This window comes from Psammomys obesus, unplaced genomic scaffold (assembly GCF_907164565.1).
Source record: "Psammomys obesus unplaced genomic scaffold, mPsaObe1.curated_primary_1811, whole genome shotgun sequence".
NCBI lineage: Eukaryota > Metazoa > Chordata > Mammalia > Rodentia > Muridae > Psammomys > Psammomys obesus.
In genome coordinates, this window is record NW_026595981.1 from 26081259 (window position 1) to 26098465 (window position 17207).

General features: G+C 38.4%; 1 protein-coding gene across 3 annotated transcripts in view; it reads right to left on the minus strand.

Annotated features, from left to right (window-relative positions):
• The window catches only part of Gpatch8 (G-patch domain containing 8), a 76446-nt gene that overhangs the window by 18156 nt on the left and 41083 nt on the right, over positions 1 to 17207 (minus strand). For 2 of the 3 annotated variants that reach the window (XM_055619481.1, XM_055619482.1), the window contains exons 4-6: positions 12676 to 12743; positions 11971 to 12057; positions 3264 to 3407 (exon numbers count right to left, since the gene is read on the minus strand). In XM_055619481.1, coding sequence (XP_055475456.1) covers positions 3264 to 3407; positions 11971 to 12057; positions 12676 to 12743 — 299 coding nt within the window. Of the gene's footprint in view, positions 1 to 3263; positions 3408 to 11970; positions 12058 to 12675; positions 12744 to 14821; positions 14867 to 17207 lie in introns of all 3 variants that reach the window. The other variant, XM_055619483.1, reaches the window with a different exon arrangement.

Here is a 17207-nt window from a genome sequence, read left to right on the forward strand (position 1 = left end):
AAGAAGAAGAAGAAGAAGAAGAAGAAGAAGAAGAAGAAGAAGAAGAAGAAGAAGAAGAAGAAAGCAGCAGCAGCAGCAGCTGGCCTCGAGTTTTCTGCCTCGGTAACTACAAGTGCAGGCCACTAACTGTATATGGCTTGGATTTTTTTTTTTTTTTTTTGAGAACCAATTAAAATTAAATAGAAAAACTAACATGAAGACTTAAGCCAAACAGATCTGTTGAGTGAGTGAGTTGTGATCTTCCAATAATTATATTACAAGGATCCCTGGTGACAGAAACAGAAGGTAAGTTAGGAAGAAACCTAAGCAGGGTAAAGAAAAAAAATGTGAAAGTAAGGCATTTTACTTTCTTGCTGTTGTCTGTTTGCTGTACTGAAGAGCAAACACAAGGCTTTGAACACAACACTCACCACTGAACTATGCTGCCAGCCTCAAAGCTCACTAGTAACTGCTGCTACAGATTTCCTCTGAGAATAAGATTCCTTTCTGCCTGAATTTGAGACTTTTATATCTATCAGCAGACAAACATTTTAAAAGATATTTAAGATAATAAAAAGGGCAGGGAAGTGGGGATAGAAAAACCTTAGTTTCAAACTTTACTGTAGCTTATAACTAAGCCAACAAGGCTAGGACATGATTAGTGTTGATGTTTATTGAGCACTCAGGCAAGGCATGTCAGAACTTAGTAAGTAATTAATCATATGTTGGTTTATTTCAAGGACAGCTGGTTTCATCATTGGAGATTTCCAAAGGTAGTAAAACAGAGCATAAGAATTAGAATCACAAATGCCTAACTTTTACATTTACAAAGTTTAAGCCCAGTCTCAATTATTTTTGTATTAACGACATCACAAAAAAAAAAAAAAATCTTAGAAAATTTGAGAAAAGCTAGCAAATAGAGGCATTTAACACTGTCCTTTCACATTCTCTAAAAAAGATCGCAAATGAGAGTAGCATGCTGCTTCTTTTTTAAGAAACCAGACCATAAGAAAGGCAAGAGTATTTTCCAGGACCTTCCTGTATTAGCTTACCGCTAATAAAGCTTTTCTCCAAAGGTTTTTGTTTGTTTTTGATTCAGGGTTTCTCTGTGTAGCCTAGGCTGTCCTGGAACTCACTCTGATACCAGGATGGCTTCAAATTCACGGAGATCTGCCTGCCTTTGCCTCCCGAATGCTGAGATAAAAGCATGCGCCATTACCACCGGGCCTTCTCCAAAGTTTCAATGGTAAAAATTTCATGCAAAGATACAAGCTAGGAATAACTAACATGGAGTAAAGTACTTACCTTTTACCCCAAAGTCATGTGTCTTGCCTTTATGATTTTAGAGTCTCAGTTTGAAAAATGGCAGGCCCAGATACTAAGTTCAGTGAGAAATAAAATATATGATTCTATCTCCTTTAATGTATTATTTAGCTGTAGCTGTAATGTATTATTTGCTGTAGCAAAGTCAACTATTAGTTCTATTGGTTCTTTATTATTATTATTATTATTATTATTATTATTATTATTATTATTATTTAACTATTAGTTCTTTATAACTTTAAATACAGGCCAGGCTAGGTAAGGTAAGGGGTAACTGAAGCGCTCTAGAAGCTGAATCACAGGGTCACAAGCTCATGGCCAGTATGATTTTACAGTTAACACCCTCTCTTGAGGAGAAAAAATAGATACAAAAATAAGTAAAGATAGGAAAAAATGAATGAACTGAGTGGAGAGAACAGTTGAAATTATAACAACAATCTAAGACTTTTTTTTGTTGATATACATGCTGTTTTGAGATTCTACAATTTGTAGAAAGGCAAGAATATGACAAAAAACGATTACTGTCTACTTTTCAACAAAAATAAAACAAAACGAAAAAAATCAATGTCATCATACCACAATTATCCTTTTGTTTTGCTTTGTATTTAGAGACAGAAACTTATTCCTTTGTAGCCTAGGCTGGCTTCAAGTAAAAAACTTCCTGCCTCTACTTACTAAAAAAACTAAGAGCTTATCAGTTAATAAAAGGTATACAGGAGAATGAATGAGAATGTTTAAAAAAAAAAATCAATGAATTAAAGCTGTAACAATTTCTATTATCCTTAAATTGAAAGCTGTATCAACGTCAATATGAATTTTATTAGTTTGGCACTTTCCTAATGTTGCTTTGATAGAAAGTCTTTTCTCTTACAAAGCCACTTTGAGGGGATGGAGAGATGGCTCAGCAGTTAACAGCACTGACTGTTCTTCTAGAGGACCTGGTTTAAATTCCCAGCATCTGCATGGCAGCTCACAAACATCTGTAACTCTAAAATCTGAAACCAGCACACAATCAGGCAAAACACCAATGCACATAAAATGAAAATAAATAAAATTATATATATATATTTTAAAAGCCACTGAGGGTTGGGGAGATAGCTCAGCCATCTTGATGGGTATGGTGGCATAATCCTGCATTCCTGGGTGTGTAAATGTGGAAAGCCACCATAAGCTTCATCTACATAAGGAGTTCTGGGCCATTCAAAGACCCTATATGTTTGTCTGAAAGCAACTAAAGTTAACTACCAAGAGCCTAAGAAGGTGGTCCTGGGGCCTCTAAGAAAGCAAACTGGGTAAGCCATGAGAAACAGGCCAATAAGCAGCACTTCCACTGCCTCCTTATCCACTACCTCCAGGTTCCTGCCCTAACTTCAGTGATGAACTGTTCTAGGAAATAATCCTTTTCTCTCCAAGCTGCTTCTTTTGGTCACAGTGTTTCCCCATGACAGAGTAATTAAGACAAGGTGTCTTGTTGTTAAGATACAACGTATCTAGTTTTATTTTTCTTCAGGATTTAGTCACTTTCTAGGTATAGAATAACAAAATGACTTACTGATAGGAAACAGTAGTCAATGAAACCTGCACTGGTACATTCAGAGGTTTAGAACAACAGTCTAGGATAACTCTTTAAAAGTGTAACATGCTGAGAAAAGGGGAGAAACTGACATAAAGTGTTCCCAGTGGTCCTCAGCTCAATCACCACATTTTTAAAAATTAGAAACTATTCAAAGCCACAAACATTACTTAAGGTTTCAGAAATTCACAACTTATTATTCTACTTAAAATGGTGATGGAGTGTCAGGAATGTCATGTTAGGATAGCTCTGATGGAAAAAAAAAAAATCAAGTGTATCAGATGGCAAAAAATAAAGGCTGGTTGACACCAGAGGCAGTCACACTCATAAACACCTACAGTTGCATAATGAGGAATCCTTTCCTTAGCATCAAGGAGTTATCCCTTACCTGCTTGTGTGCGTGATCATATGAGTTGATGTGGTTGTCAAATTCCTGATGTTTCTGATACTGTTTATCACACAATTCACAGTAAAAATTAGCTCTGAGATCTTCTAAGGCTTTTGCAATCGCCTTTTCTTTGTCAACATAATCCTGTTAAGAAAGAACCACAAAACACAAACAAGAAATAAACTCAGTAGACGTTAGACAGCTACTACCCAAGGAGAGAGAAAAATAGCTTTCTATAAAATTCACTGGCACTGGTAAATGCTGGCTAAAACACAAGGATAACAGTTTGGTGTGTGCACTAACAAGTGTTCAAAAGGGTGTATTTTTATTTCCCTTTTAGTCATATGGTAGACAAGATACCATACCATTCCCTATATTATCTTTGACCAAAAGCCCAACAAGATTCAATATAAGACACAATTTTAATCAGGCACAGTGGTGGTAGAAAACTCATAATACTAATAATAATACCAGGCTGACACACTTGCCATGAGTTCAAAACTATCCCTAGTATAGAGAATACTAAGCTAGCCAGAGCCACAGAGCCGAGTATCTGTGTCACCATGTCCCTCTATTTTATTTATTCAATTTTAGAAGTTAGTATGTGGAATGTTTGCTTACATTTATGTATGTGTATTGCATATGTGCCAGTGGCCACAGAAGCCAAGAGTGTTTAGATTTCCTGGAAATGGTGTTATAGGCAGTTGTGAGTCGCCATGTGGGTACTGGGAACTAATCTAGGTTCTCTTTGAGCTAATCTAGGTTCCCTTAACTGTTAAGGCATCCCTCCAGCACCTTCATACTCCCTATTTTTGCTTTTAAACTAGCAACTAGAAAAAAGCATATACTAAACAGGATCAAGAGAAGTGAGATTAAAAAACAAAACACCCTCAAGATTCAACATAAAAAATATGATATATTCTGTTAATAAAGGGAGGGGGCTTCTACATGAGTATCTCAATTGTTTAAAAACAAAGAAAACCCTGGCAAATCTAACTCTTCCATATGAACGTCAACAAACAGAATTTTGTTTTTTGAGACAAATCCATGAAAAGCTTCCAGTTACCCAGCTGTGACTGACCTCTGCTGTTGGGAAGCTCGGCAGGAGCATAAACTAAAGCCAGCCTAGCCAGCCAGGTTCAGGAAAGCCTGGGATATATTAGTTGGGCTTTGTGGACTAACCTCCCCGCCAAAAAAACTTCCCAAAGAACAACAACAACAAAAAAGGAAGGAAGGAAAGAAGAAAGGAAGAAGGAGGGAGGGAGGGAAGGAGGGAGGGAGGAAGGAAGGAAGGAAGGAAGGAAGGAAAGGGCTGGAGAGATGGTTCAGAGGTTGAGAGCACTGACTGCTCTTCCACAGGTCCTGAGTTCAATTCCTAGCAACCACATGGTGGCTCACAACCATCTATAACAAGATCTGGTGTCCAGGCAGAACATTGTATACACAATAAGTAAATCTTAAAAAAAAAAAAACTTGGCTAACATCACTCTGGTGAAAGAATTAAAGTTTCCTCTTGTGATCAGACACGAGAGAAATGAGGTACTCACGGCTTTTACTGGAGACATTCCAGGCTGGCCCCAGACCTGCTGTGTAGCTAGGAATGAGCGTGAAGGGCTCCCAATGCAGGTTATAGGCATGTCTCTCTCTCTTTTTTTTTTTCCTGCCTGTTTGGTTTTGTTGTTTTCTCGCTTATCTGTTTTCATTTTGTGTACATTGACAGTCTGCCTGCTGGTATGTCTGTGTGATGGTGTCAGATCCCTTGGAACTGGAGTTATAGACAGTCGTGAGCTGCCACGTGTGTGCTGTAGGCATGTCTCTTATGTTCAGTTTATATAATGCTGGGGACCAAACTCAGGGCTTCATGTAGAAGTGGTAAGCACTCTACCAAATGAACTCACTTTCAGCCCCAAGGTGTTTTTTTTTTTTTTTTTTTTTTTGAGGCAGGGTTTCTCTATGTAACCTTGGCTTCCTGGAGCTCACTCTGTAGTGGCCTCGAACTCATTCAGATCCATCTGCCTCTGCCTCCCAAGCACTGGGGTTAAAGGTGTACGCTACCACCACCCGGCTCAGCTCCAACTTCTAATGGCAATTGAGAAGACACCCATTATTTTGTTTTTGGAGACAGAGCCTTGCTGTAAAGCCCTAATTGGCCTGGAATTCACCCAGGCTCTGCTACTGCCTTCCAAATATTGGGATTAAAGGAGTGAGCACTGTCATTTTTCTTACAGAAAATCATGTTTTACCGTATGGCTTTCTTTCAAGATCTTTGATTCTGGTGTAGTCTGACTTAAGGTCTGTGTAGACAGAGATTTCTTTTGACACACTCAGCTTGGAAGTCTTTAGTTTCCCATGTCTGTGCTTAGTATGGATCCCCCTCAAAGCCGTCATCACCCAGGCCAGCTGACTCTCAGGCTCATGTCACTTCTTCCCTCAGTTTCTCACTGTTATTTTAGACATGAAAACCACAACCAGCTGGGTTTGTTTCTTCTATTACTGATTTTGTTGTTGTTGTTGTTGTCCTGGAACTCACTGTGCAAACAAGGCTAGCCTTAAATTCAAGAGACCCACCAGCCTCCGACGTGCTATGATAAAAGATGTGCAGCACCACGCCAAACTTTTCCCTACCTCCAACTGCTGAAAAATTCTAGGTCTATCTTTTCTTTTTCCTTTTCTTTTAAAATTCAAATTTCAAATTAGAGATTTTTTTAATTTAATAGCTTGTTTCCTAGCTTTCACTTTTTACAATTCTCCTATTTCTATTTTTGTTGTTGTTGTTTTGTTTTTTGAGACAGAGTTTCTCTGTGTAACAGAGCCCTGGATGTCCTGGAACTTTGTAAACCAGGCTTTTGTTTTTTTTTGCAATACAGTGCAAGAGGGCAAAGGGCTGCCTAGAGATGACTTTTTTTTCCTACTAGCCTTCTGCAGGGATGGATGCTGAGGCATGCTAAGCTGCTGTGTTAACATTTAGGATCATATTTTACCAGGGTCCCAGCCATGTAAGAGTATCTATTATGTTCTCCACACAGAAACAAACAAACAACAACAAAACACCTGGGTTGTTTTCCCCTAGGTCTTCCCTGTGGACTTTAAAACTACAATCTCAAGTTTGCCAGCTGATCAAAATGCTACACTCTCAGGGAAAACAACTTCAGTACTTAGGTCACCTTATTTGATTTTGGCCTGTATCTTTTTTCCCCCTCTCTCTCAAGACAAGGTTTTTCCATGTAGCCCTGGCTGTCCTGAAACTCAGTCTGTAAAAAAGTCTGGCCTCAGACTGGAGAGATGAATCAGCGGTTAAGAGCACTGGCTGCTCTTCCAGGGGCCCCGGGTTCAATTCCCAGTACCAACACGGTAGCTCACAACTGTCTGTAACTCCAATTCCAGGGCATCCAACATCCTCACACAGACATACATGCAGACAAACACAAATGCACATTAAAAAAAAAAAAAAAAAGTAAAATTTGTTTAAAAAAAAAAAAAAAAGGCTGGCCTCAAGCTCACAGGGAGCTGCTTGCCTCTGCCTCAGAGTGCTGGAACTAAAGGCATGCATCACCAGTAGCAGGTGATGTTAACTTATTTACCTTTTTTTTTTTTTCCAGGGGTTTTGCTAGTCTAAGGATTTTCAGCTGTAAACCTTAAAAACAGGTTCACACTGGAATTCAGCTCAATGACAGAGTACACAGCTTAAAACATGTAAGGTCCCAAATTCAGTACCTGACTATGTAAAAATTATTTTTTAAATTTAATTTTGTGTGTATGGGTGTTTTGCTTGCTGTATACCACTTGCCTGCTTGCTGCCTTTAGAGGCCAGAAGAGGGTGTCAGATCCCCTAGCACCTGTGAGCCACAATATGAATGCTGGGAACTGAGTAAATTCTTTTGAAGAGTAGCCAAGTACTCTTATCTTCTAAGCCATTTCTCCAGACCCATACACAAAAATTAACTTCAAAATTAATATACACTTTGACATTTGAATTTAAAATGACATGATGATGATGATGCTAAAAGAACAGAAATGGGGAAAATAATTCATTTCAATTTTACACTAAAACATATCCTTTAAACCTATTCCATGGTTTAAAAAAGGTGCATTTTGAGACCCAACATTTTTTAAAAAATGAATAATTTATTGTCTATTTTACTTGCTGTATGAGTTTATTTGCATAGTACATAAGTATCATGTATGGAGTTGCAGTAAGTTATGACTTGCCATGTTGATTCTTGATTCTGGGAACAGAACTCAGGTCCTTTGCAAGACTAACGTGCGTGCTCTGACCCTCTGCGCCATCTCTCCGGCCCCATAAAGCTTTATTTTTATTTGTGTATGTCTGTGTGGTCTGTCTGTAGTGACTACTGTGTGTGCAGGTACCCAAGGTGACCAGAAGAGAGCAACTGGCTCCCCTGGAGCTGGGGTTACAGGTGGTTAAATGTTCTAGGAACCAGCTCAGGTCCCTAGAAGAACAGTCCCGATTCACGAGTGAGAATGGGAAGATATGTGGTAGGAGAACTTGGGATGGCTGCTTTGAGTTGCTAAATAATGCAACAGTACATGTTACAATAATTACCAATCACTAAGCACTAAAATAACTGCTGGAGCTAGGAAGAGTTCAGTCAGTGAAGGCAAGCAACAGGACAGGAGATCAACCCCCAGAACTCATATAAAAAGTATTTTTAAAAGCTGGGTGTGGTGGCCCCTGCTTGTAATCCCAGTGCTAGGAAGGCAGAGTAGGAGACCCTGAGACCCACTGGCCAGCTAATCTAGCCACTTATCCAGCCGCTGGCCAGTGAGAGATTGTATTCTAACAACAAAACAAACAAAAAACCCCAAGGTGGATAGTACCTGCCAGAAAAGCAGCACAAAGGTTGACGTCTACCTCAACAGGCACACAGGCACTATGCGCACAAAGGTGGACAGAGAGACAGACAGACTGACACTCCTTCCCCCAAAAACCCACCCCAACCCACCTATTGGCAAGAGACTTTGAATAACTAGGATAGATTTAATCTTTTTCAGTTTTAGCGGGGGAGGGTAGATGTGTTGTTATTTTGAGATAGTCATCCACACTACAGCCCAGGCTGGGCTAAAATTCATTATGTAGCTGAAGCTGGCTTTGACCTTGAGGCAATCATCCTTTCTCAGTCTCCCAAATTTTTGGATTATAGGTACATATTACCATGCCTGGCTCAGTATTTAAAAACAGGAAACAGGCCAGTAAAATGGCTCAGTCCATAAAAGCACTTGTCATCAAACCTGAATGTGATCTGTGGGACCTATACGGTAAGAAGATATTCCATGATTGTCCTCTGACCTTCATTCTGGCAGACAAACATGGAAATGGACTTGGACAGTCACAGACAGATAAACACACAGAGCAAATAATAGGTCATTAAAAATCTCTAAATATTTAGAGGCTCAAAAAAAGTTATAATAAGCTCTAAAGAAGATCAGGCAGGTGAGACATAGTTTGGAGGGAAGCGAAAGGCAACCAGACTAGTAATTTTGTTAAATAAACAAATTGTACTCCACAGCTGCTCCTATGAAGTTTTTATCCATGACTGTTTAAGTTCTAATAATGAGCAGCGAAAAAGCCAAGTTCTTCATTTAAAATAATTTTAGAATCTTAAAGATAAAATAAGCTTTAGATTTGTAATTCTTCTGCAGTTTTTAATTCATTTAAAAATTAACTTAGCCAAGTGTGGTGGTGCACACTTTTAATCCTAGCCCTCAGGAAGCTGAAGGCAGGTGGATCTCTGAGCTTGAGGCCGGTCTAAAAGCTCAGGACAGCCAGGGTTACACAGAGAAAACCCTGACTTGAAACAACCACCACAAAAAAAAAAAAAAAAAAAAAAAAAAAAAAGTGAACATAGAATGCCCAAACAGCAGCAGGCATCTTAAAAAATCTTCATATTGTTAATTTTTTTTTTCATTTTTCAAAAGATTTATTGATTTAGTTTATATGTATGAGCACTCTATTTGCATGTACACCTATATGCCAGAAGAGGGCATTGTATCTCAGTATAGATGGTTGGGAGCCACCATGTGATTGCTGGGAATTGAACTCAGGACCTCTGGAAGAGCAGACAGTGCTCTAGTCTAGCTCTAGTCTAAGCTAGCTCTCCAACCCTCATTTATTTTTTATTTCATAGGGAAGAGTACTTTATATACTGAGACATCTGCTAAGCACGTTTTTTTCCCTGTGTGACCCTGGGTGTTGTCCTCAAATTTCTGGCAATTTTCCTGCCTCCTCCTCCCAAGTACGTGGGATTACAAGTGTATGCCATCACACCTAGCACCTTGCTCTGCCTCTGGAATGTAGAAAGACAGGCATGCACCACCATGCCTGAATACTCAGAAGTCCTTTATAGGTATGATACTGTTGGCATAATGTTTTATGCACTGTGTAAAGTTTACCCTTCTTTATTCAAATGCTGATCCAAATGCAGATACCCCAGTATCTGGTTTCAATCTGGACATGGCATTGTAATGTTTACTCTAAGTATCTCCTGTCTCAAGTTTATGTAAACATGCCCACCATTTGCTTTCTGGTCTGCTAATAAAATGCCAACCAGCCAATGTTGAACAACACAGAGAATAGAGTGGGACATCCAGGTCCAGTGAGGGGTAGAGAGAGGGGAAGTAAGGAGATGGAGCCATGAGGAGAGGACCATGAAGGATCAGGAAAAATAAACTGGAAATAGGAAATGATTAAAAAGCAAGTGTGACTGGGAAAACTTGGCTGTCTCCTCCTAGACTAACTTGGAGGTTTAGGATGGAGTAATTATTGCTCAGTATTGTGTTCTAGCTAATTAAACAAATCATACTTGGGTAAATAGTTCACTCAAGAATAACTGGCACATTAATAATAATTAGATGAATATTATTAAATATTAATAATCACTCTATATGCTATCACCTCAATCTTAGTTTTTTTAAAAGTCTGTAAAGTGACAGTTATCTATCATAACAATGAAAATAAATAATAGATCTTTGGTTTCCAAGACTGAAAAAGATTCTTACGGACTCCAGCTAGCATATTACCCCTTTCTCTTTTCCACAGTAATGAAGGAAGTCTAGATACCTGGGATAAATTTATGGACACTTCACTTCAAAGCACTGAGACTTTGAAGGACCTTTTAAAAATTTTTAAACAAATCCCTCCACCCCATTTTCACCTTAAGGATCACAACCAAAAAACCCAGCTTCTATAGAATGATCCTTTTTTCTCTCCCCCCACCCCCCGGAGACAGGGTTTTACTGTGTAGTCTTGGCTGTCCTGGACCTCTCTATGTAGACCAGGCTGGCCTCAAAATCACATAGATCCATGTGCCTTTGCCTCCCGAGTACTGGGATTACAGGCATGTGCCACCATGCCCAGCTCTACAGGAAAATTTAAATGAAATTTCTTATCTTCGAATTTTCCCATTTTACGGTAGACTGGGCAAACTATAGTATCTTGAAAGGCATGTTTCCTTGTTAGCTTTTCTGAATGCCAACTTACATGTTCTCAACTTCAGTTTGTTATGAATAACCCCTTAAAGAAGGAAACTATTCTGGACTGGAAGACGGCTCAGTATTTAAAAGCACTGGGTGTTCTTGCGGAGAATCCTGGTTTGGTTCCCAATCATCCGTAATTTAAGTTCCAGGGGATTTGAAGCCCTCCTCTAGACTCTGAAGATACCAGGTACACATGTGGCACAGAAACACATGTAAATAAAATGCCATATATATATATATATATATATATATATATATATATATATATATATATATATATATATATATATATATATACACACACACATATATATGTCTAATGTGGTGAGGAGAGAACTGACTCCCCCAAGTTGTCCTCTGCACTTCTTACATGCCATGGCAAGCACCCGCCTCCTTTAAAAACAAAAAGAATTCAACTTGATGTCCACACGGAGAAAGAGAGAGAGAGAGAGAGAGAGAGAGAGAGAGAGATAGAAATTTCTGCTTTAAGACTGACTGTAATTAACAATGAATAAAAAAATTTTAATTTGTTACAATGAAATACCTTTTTTCAGGACTGGTGAGACAGCTCAGCAGGAAAGATCACCTGCTGTCAAGTCAGATGATCTGAGTTTGATCTCTGGGTGGAAAGAGAACCAACTCTTGAAAGTTGTTCTCTGACTTCTATACACACTGCGGCATTACATAAAAATGAACACCCTCAACCCTGAAAAAAAAATAAACCACCCCCATCCATTTTCTTTTTTAAAAAGTAAAACCTGTACTCTTAACCATTTTTTTGCTGCTACTACTTGATTTTCTGAGTACTCACCTGGGACTAGTACTTTCAAGAACTAGCACAATTTTTCAGAAACACATATGGGGGCTGGAGAGATGGCTCAGAGGTTAATAGCAGTAGCTGGCTGCTCTTCCAGAGGTCCTGAGTTCAATTCCCAGCAACCACATGGTGGCTCACAACCATCTCTAGAGATCTGGTGCCCCCTTATGGCCTGCAGGCGTACACGCAGGCAGAACATTATATGCAATTAATTAAAAAAAAAACCCATATGGAGTAGGTATTTCAGTTTTCACTGAGGCAATGTAACTGCAAACCAAGATTAATACAAATCACCACCAAATGTAAACAAATGCTGTTAGTCTATGAAACCCTTTTCACCAAAAAGATATCTCTTCCTGTATGTATGTTTTCAAACAATGACTTTGTTGAAGGTACCTTGTACTTCTGTCTCAGTTCTTCTGTGTCTTCTTTTTCTACTTCTAGGACACGACGCCGTTCGGTAGCATCTTCGGCATAATCCAGCTTGACAAAAGTAGATATATTTATTCCTATTTCCTAAAGTACCCAGGACTAACTATGAAAATGTCACTTGTACAAGTGTAATGTTGTATGAAAGCATGAAACATGTTTTTCTCAGCTGGTTCTTACTTTACTGTCATGTCACAGAAAACAATGAAGACAGATCTTTGATCTCTTTCCTGATGGTTCCCAATAGACTTAACTGCTGATAACAAGATTTCAGTTCAATATTTACTACCAAAGAATTAAAAGTAAACAAAAAACATTTCAGACAATAAAATGAAAGAATTTCAAATAACAGCTGTATTATCTGTATTGCAGGTAATTGCAGCAAAGCTTCTATAATACTGTTTTAAGGCAGAGAAATACTGCATTCTACATACAGAGCTTGATCTGGTTTTTCTGTACAACACTGGAAGAACTCCTTTACAGAGGCATTATTTACATCCTCTGGGCTTCAGTAATAACACAAACTAAAAACATAAAATATATTTTAACTGACCAAAGAAAAATTATGTTCCAACTGGTATAAGTATATGCTTATGCTGACATTTCAGTTTGAAATTAATGCCAGTTTTATATATTCTATAAAATTAATACTGCTTAATGAGACCAATTTACCTCCATTTCCATTCGACCCATGCCCATGACGTCATACTTGACAACGATTGGAATAGGGTCTGTTCTCCCTGTAAAAGAAACACAGAATCAAGTTGAGACATAAAATTAGGCTATTAGTTCACTTTAAACATTAGGTTTGGGTGGTTAGATCTTGCCTTGGAGTGCAGAGACCAGAAAGCTACAGTGAACCAAACAAAAGCCATTCTCACAGCTTCCATCCAATCCTTCCTTTCCTGAATTAAACCCAATAACCCACTTTGTTTGACCTTGCTGGAGAGAATTCCAGGTAACTATGAAAAAGCTAAATAACTGGGATACATCAACGGCACCAGAAAGTTTATAATTAAAATCTTTACAAGTTCCTTTTTTTGTTTGTTTGTTTTTATTACGACTGGGTCTCATGTAGTCCAGGTTGGCCTCAAACTTCCTAAGTAGGTGAGGATGACCTTGAACTCCTGATCCTCTGGCATGCAATCACCACCACTTTGTCCCTGGACATTTTCCCATCATCCCTTAAATTTGTGATGAATATCTCAGCTGCTTGACTGGGGGGGGGGGGGGGGGGGATGGGAGGCATCCCCATCAGAGGATATTACAAATCAGTGTGTTTAAATTTTGTCTTTTCAAAGACACTTTCCAATCAAATGAAAAATTTTAATAAATAACAGCTACTTGTCCATAGGGACAAAACTGGTTTTACTTTTAAAACTGGTGCCCGAGGTCTCTTCCTAGAGTGAATTTAAAACTGGCTGTGGATGGCAACTGGAAAGCTGTGAAAAGGACTAATTGCGAAGAAAATTGACTTTGAACTAGTTGATCTATGCTGGAGATTTTAAAAAATAAATATCTCTATATATTTAATCCACTCCTAACCAGCCAAACAAAGCAAAATGGGGCAGACAAGCACTTGACTACCACAGCTGTTTCCCATCACAACTTGCGCTGTCCATTGTGATGTAGCTGGAAAGGACTTACCTTACCACTGTCACCTTTAGTGAAAAACACAATGTTTACTTCCCTCATCCTTTCACTCAGGCTGGTGTAAACAATTGGGTTTTTTGTTTGTTTTTGTTGTTATATACACACACATATATATATGTCTATTATACCTTTGGGCAAGAAATTTTGAGTTTTAAATTTACATATCAGTAAAGAAAAATTTTAAAATAATTGAAAAGAAAAGCAAAAGCAAAAAATAAAAAATAATAAATAAAACCAGCAACACTTGTGCCTGGTCACTATATTTTTATGAAATTAAATTTTTTGTCTTTAAATCATACAGAAAAACAAACCCAGAAGTTTAACTACTTGTCAACAATATTCCATTATTGACACTTAGAAGTTTAACTCCTTATCAATAAGATCCCATTACTGCTTTTAAACAATAAGTAGGTAGAAAATGATCAATTATCATAGTTTTTTAAAGTAAATAATAAAAATCTTTTACCAGGAAAACAAAAACCTAGAACACAGTCTTCTGGTAGATATTCCCGAGACTAACAGTCAAACAAAATAAAAATGAAGCATTCTTCTGCCCAATGGTATAATAAATAAGCAGTGACTGCAATCTTTAGCAAAAGGACCAAAGTAAAGACAGGTTATAAAAATGACTTCCTAGGTGCAATATCACTTTCATAACGTCTTAATCAGGGATTTACTGGTAAACAAACAAACAAACAAAAGAATAGTCCAATGAAACAATTAAAAAGAAATATTAAGGAAATTTAATTTAGAATATTTGATTGGTCAGAATTTATTTGGGAAGAATCAACAAAGTTTTGGTGCCTCTGTAAACCCCTGTTTATAAATTCTGCGTCAGTACTTTTGCCTTCTACGGCAGTCAAAGTTTGTTTAACTTCTTTATAAACTGCAGTAGCAAGTGCTAGTGCCCATTACACTGGGGGTGGGGAAATCAAAATTTTGACTATTAGAATTTAATATTTTAACTGATTTTTTTGGCAGTTCAAACATATATATCTCTTCTTCACATCACCCTTTCATGAACAAGGATCAGACAAGGTGCATAAGGCAAGGATAGGAAAATGAAAAGACCAAGCAGAAGGATGAGGCTACAACAGAGAAAGTAAGCCTAACATTGGTGCACTGATGACAAAAGGAGTAATTCAGTCTGAAAAGAAAAAATTACCACTGCTAAGTTTACCATCACCACAACAAGTCCAGGATCATAATGCTGTAAAAAAGAAACACCGTTCGTTAGGCAGAAACCATAAGGGTAGGAAACAGGCCTTCTAGCAGGCAGACAGACGAGGTAAAGTACCCACTGGGCTTTGTCCCTCCCCAATATCAGTGAGGGCAGAGGAAGGACATTTTGTGCTACAGCAGCTGTTTTTGTACTAGTCAGATGGGGTGTGAGATTTTTGTACTGCAACTTGAGAACATGAACAATCTCTTCGTCAATACCCAGGGGTGGGGGATGGGTCGGGAAGTCAGCCTGTTTAAAGGGAGAAAACTAACTTTAGCTTCCAATCTTTCAATGAACTTATTCATTCTGGCAAATCAGTTACTCAGGGTCCAAGATGGGACTCCTTAAATATATCACAGTAAAGATTAGATGGGCTCAACCAGACACTGATCAAGTCATTTGTTTTTCCCACTAAAAGAACTATACAGAGCCTGGAGAGAAAGGGTTTCAGAACCACTTTAATTAGAAGTTTAGAAAACAACTTTAGATTTTCAGTATTTAAATAACTGAGTTGTGTTAAGAATGAGTAAAACTCTAAGATCTGTGCTTCCTGTTAAAAAAAGACTTCATAGACCCTCTAATGTCTATCCTTCTGCACAGAACTAAACCAGCCTTTGAAAAATGACTCCAGAACAAACAAACAACCAAAGAAAGCAAAACAAAAAACCCCAAGCCAGGTGTAGTGGCACACACACCTGTGATCCCAGCCCTCTGGGAGGCAGAGGCAAGTGGATTGTTGTGAGTTCAAGGCCAGCCTGGTCTGTACAAAGTGAGTCCATAACTGTCAGGGTACAGAGAAACCCCAAAACAAACTAAAAACAGCCTCAAAAGAGCCATCGTTTATAATTCTGCAGAGCTAACTCACAGAAAAGATCCAAATTACAAAACCACCTCAAGATGATATTGCTGCTTACATGAGGTAAACGTTATTAAATTAGATTATTGCACTATTAAACTACACAGGTCAAGGAAAACTCGGGGAAAAAGACACGAAAGAACATAAAACAGGAAGAAATTTCACCTTTTTTTTTTTAATCCCCTTACTTATTCATTTCTAACCAAAGACTGTTTCAATCATGAATATCACTTAGAACATTGTAATGATCAACTTTTTCTTAACTTTTTACTAATTTATTTTTTAAATTTTATGTGCATTGGTGTGTTGTCTATGTTTTGCCTGTCTCTGAAGGTGTCCAATCCTGGAGTTACAGACAGGTGTGAGCTGCCAGGTAGGTGCTGGGAATTGAACTCAGGTCCCCTGAAAGAGCAGTCAGTGCTCTTAACTGCTAAGCCATCTCTCCAGCCCTATGATCAACATTTTTTTTTTTTTAAAAGGCAAGCAGCAGTAGCAAAAGTATATGTTCCCTCAAAGAACCAACTTCTTTTTAAATTATTAAGAACATTTTTGTTGTGCCTCTCACTGGGCCCAACTTTATGGAAATGACCTGTGGCCAGTAAGCTGGCTCAGTAAGTAAGGCAAATATTTGCCCTGCAAGCTGGCAATGTGAGTTCTGGGACACACATAAAGGAAGATGAGAATCTACTCTACAGTCAGACCCACACCTGCTGAGTGTCCTTACTGGGCATATAACCATATTTTCTAACTAAGAATGGTAAATGATATTTTGCTAATAAACTGGAATTTTATTTCTTCTACTTACTGTTTTGTTTTTATAGCGGTAAGAATATAAACTCTTGTATGCCCTGTCACTAAGCTATAACCCAACTTTAATGATCTAAGCTTGCTTTTTTTTTTTTTTTTTTTTTTTTGGAGATAGGGTTTCTCTGTGTAGTCCTGGCTGTCCTGGACTCACTCTGTAGACCAGGCTGGCCTTGAGCCCACGAGATCCATGTGCTTCTGTCTCCCTGAGTGCTGGACTGCAAGCATGTGACACTGCTCCCAGCTCTTTTCCTTTATTTTTATTGTGTGTTATGGCATATATATATATGTTTGTGTGTGACTGTGCCTTGCATGTGTGCATAATGGCATGTGGATACTAGAGTTCAACCTCAGGTGTCTTCTCTGGTTTTTCATCTTATTTTTAGAGACAAGTTTTCTCAGACTGACTAGTGGGCCGGCAAGCCTCAGAGATCCTATCTCTATTATCTCCATGTTCATAGACATGAACTGAGAATCCAAACTTAGGTCTACATGCTTTCAACACGAGCACTTTACTGACTGACTCATCTCCCCAGCCACCCTTACGTAGATATCTTTTAATCAAATCCAAAAGAGCCAGCCATGCGGACTCACACCAAGATTACCAGCATTTGGGAGGCTGTTCAGATGAGAACCACAGCAAACCCAAGCTAGTAAGGGCTACATACA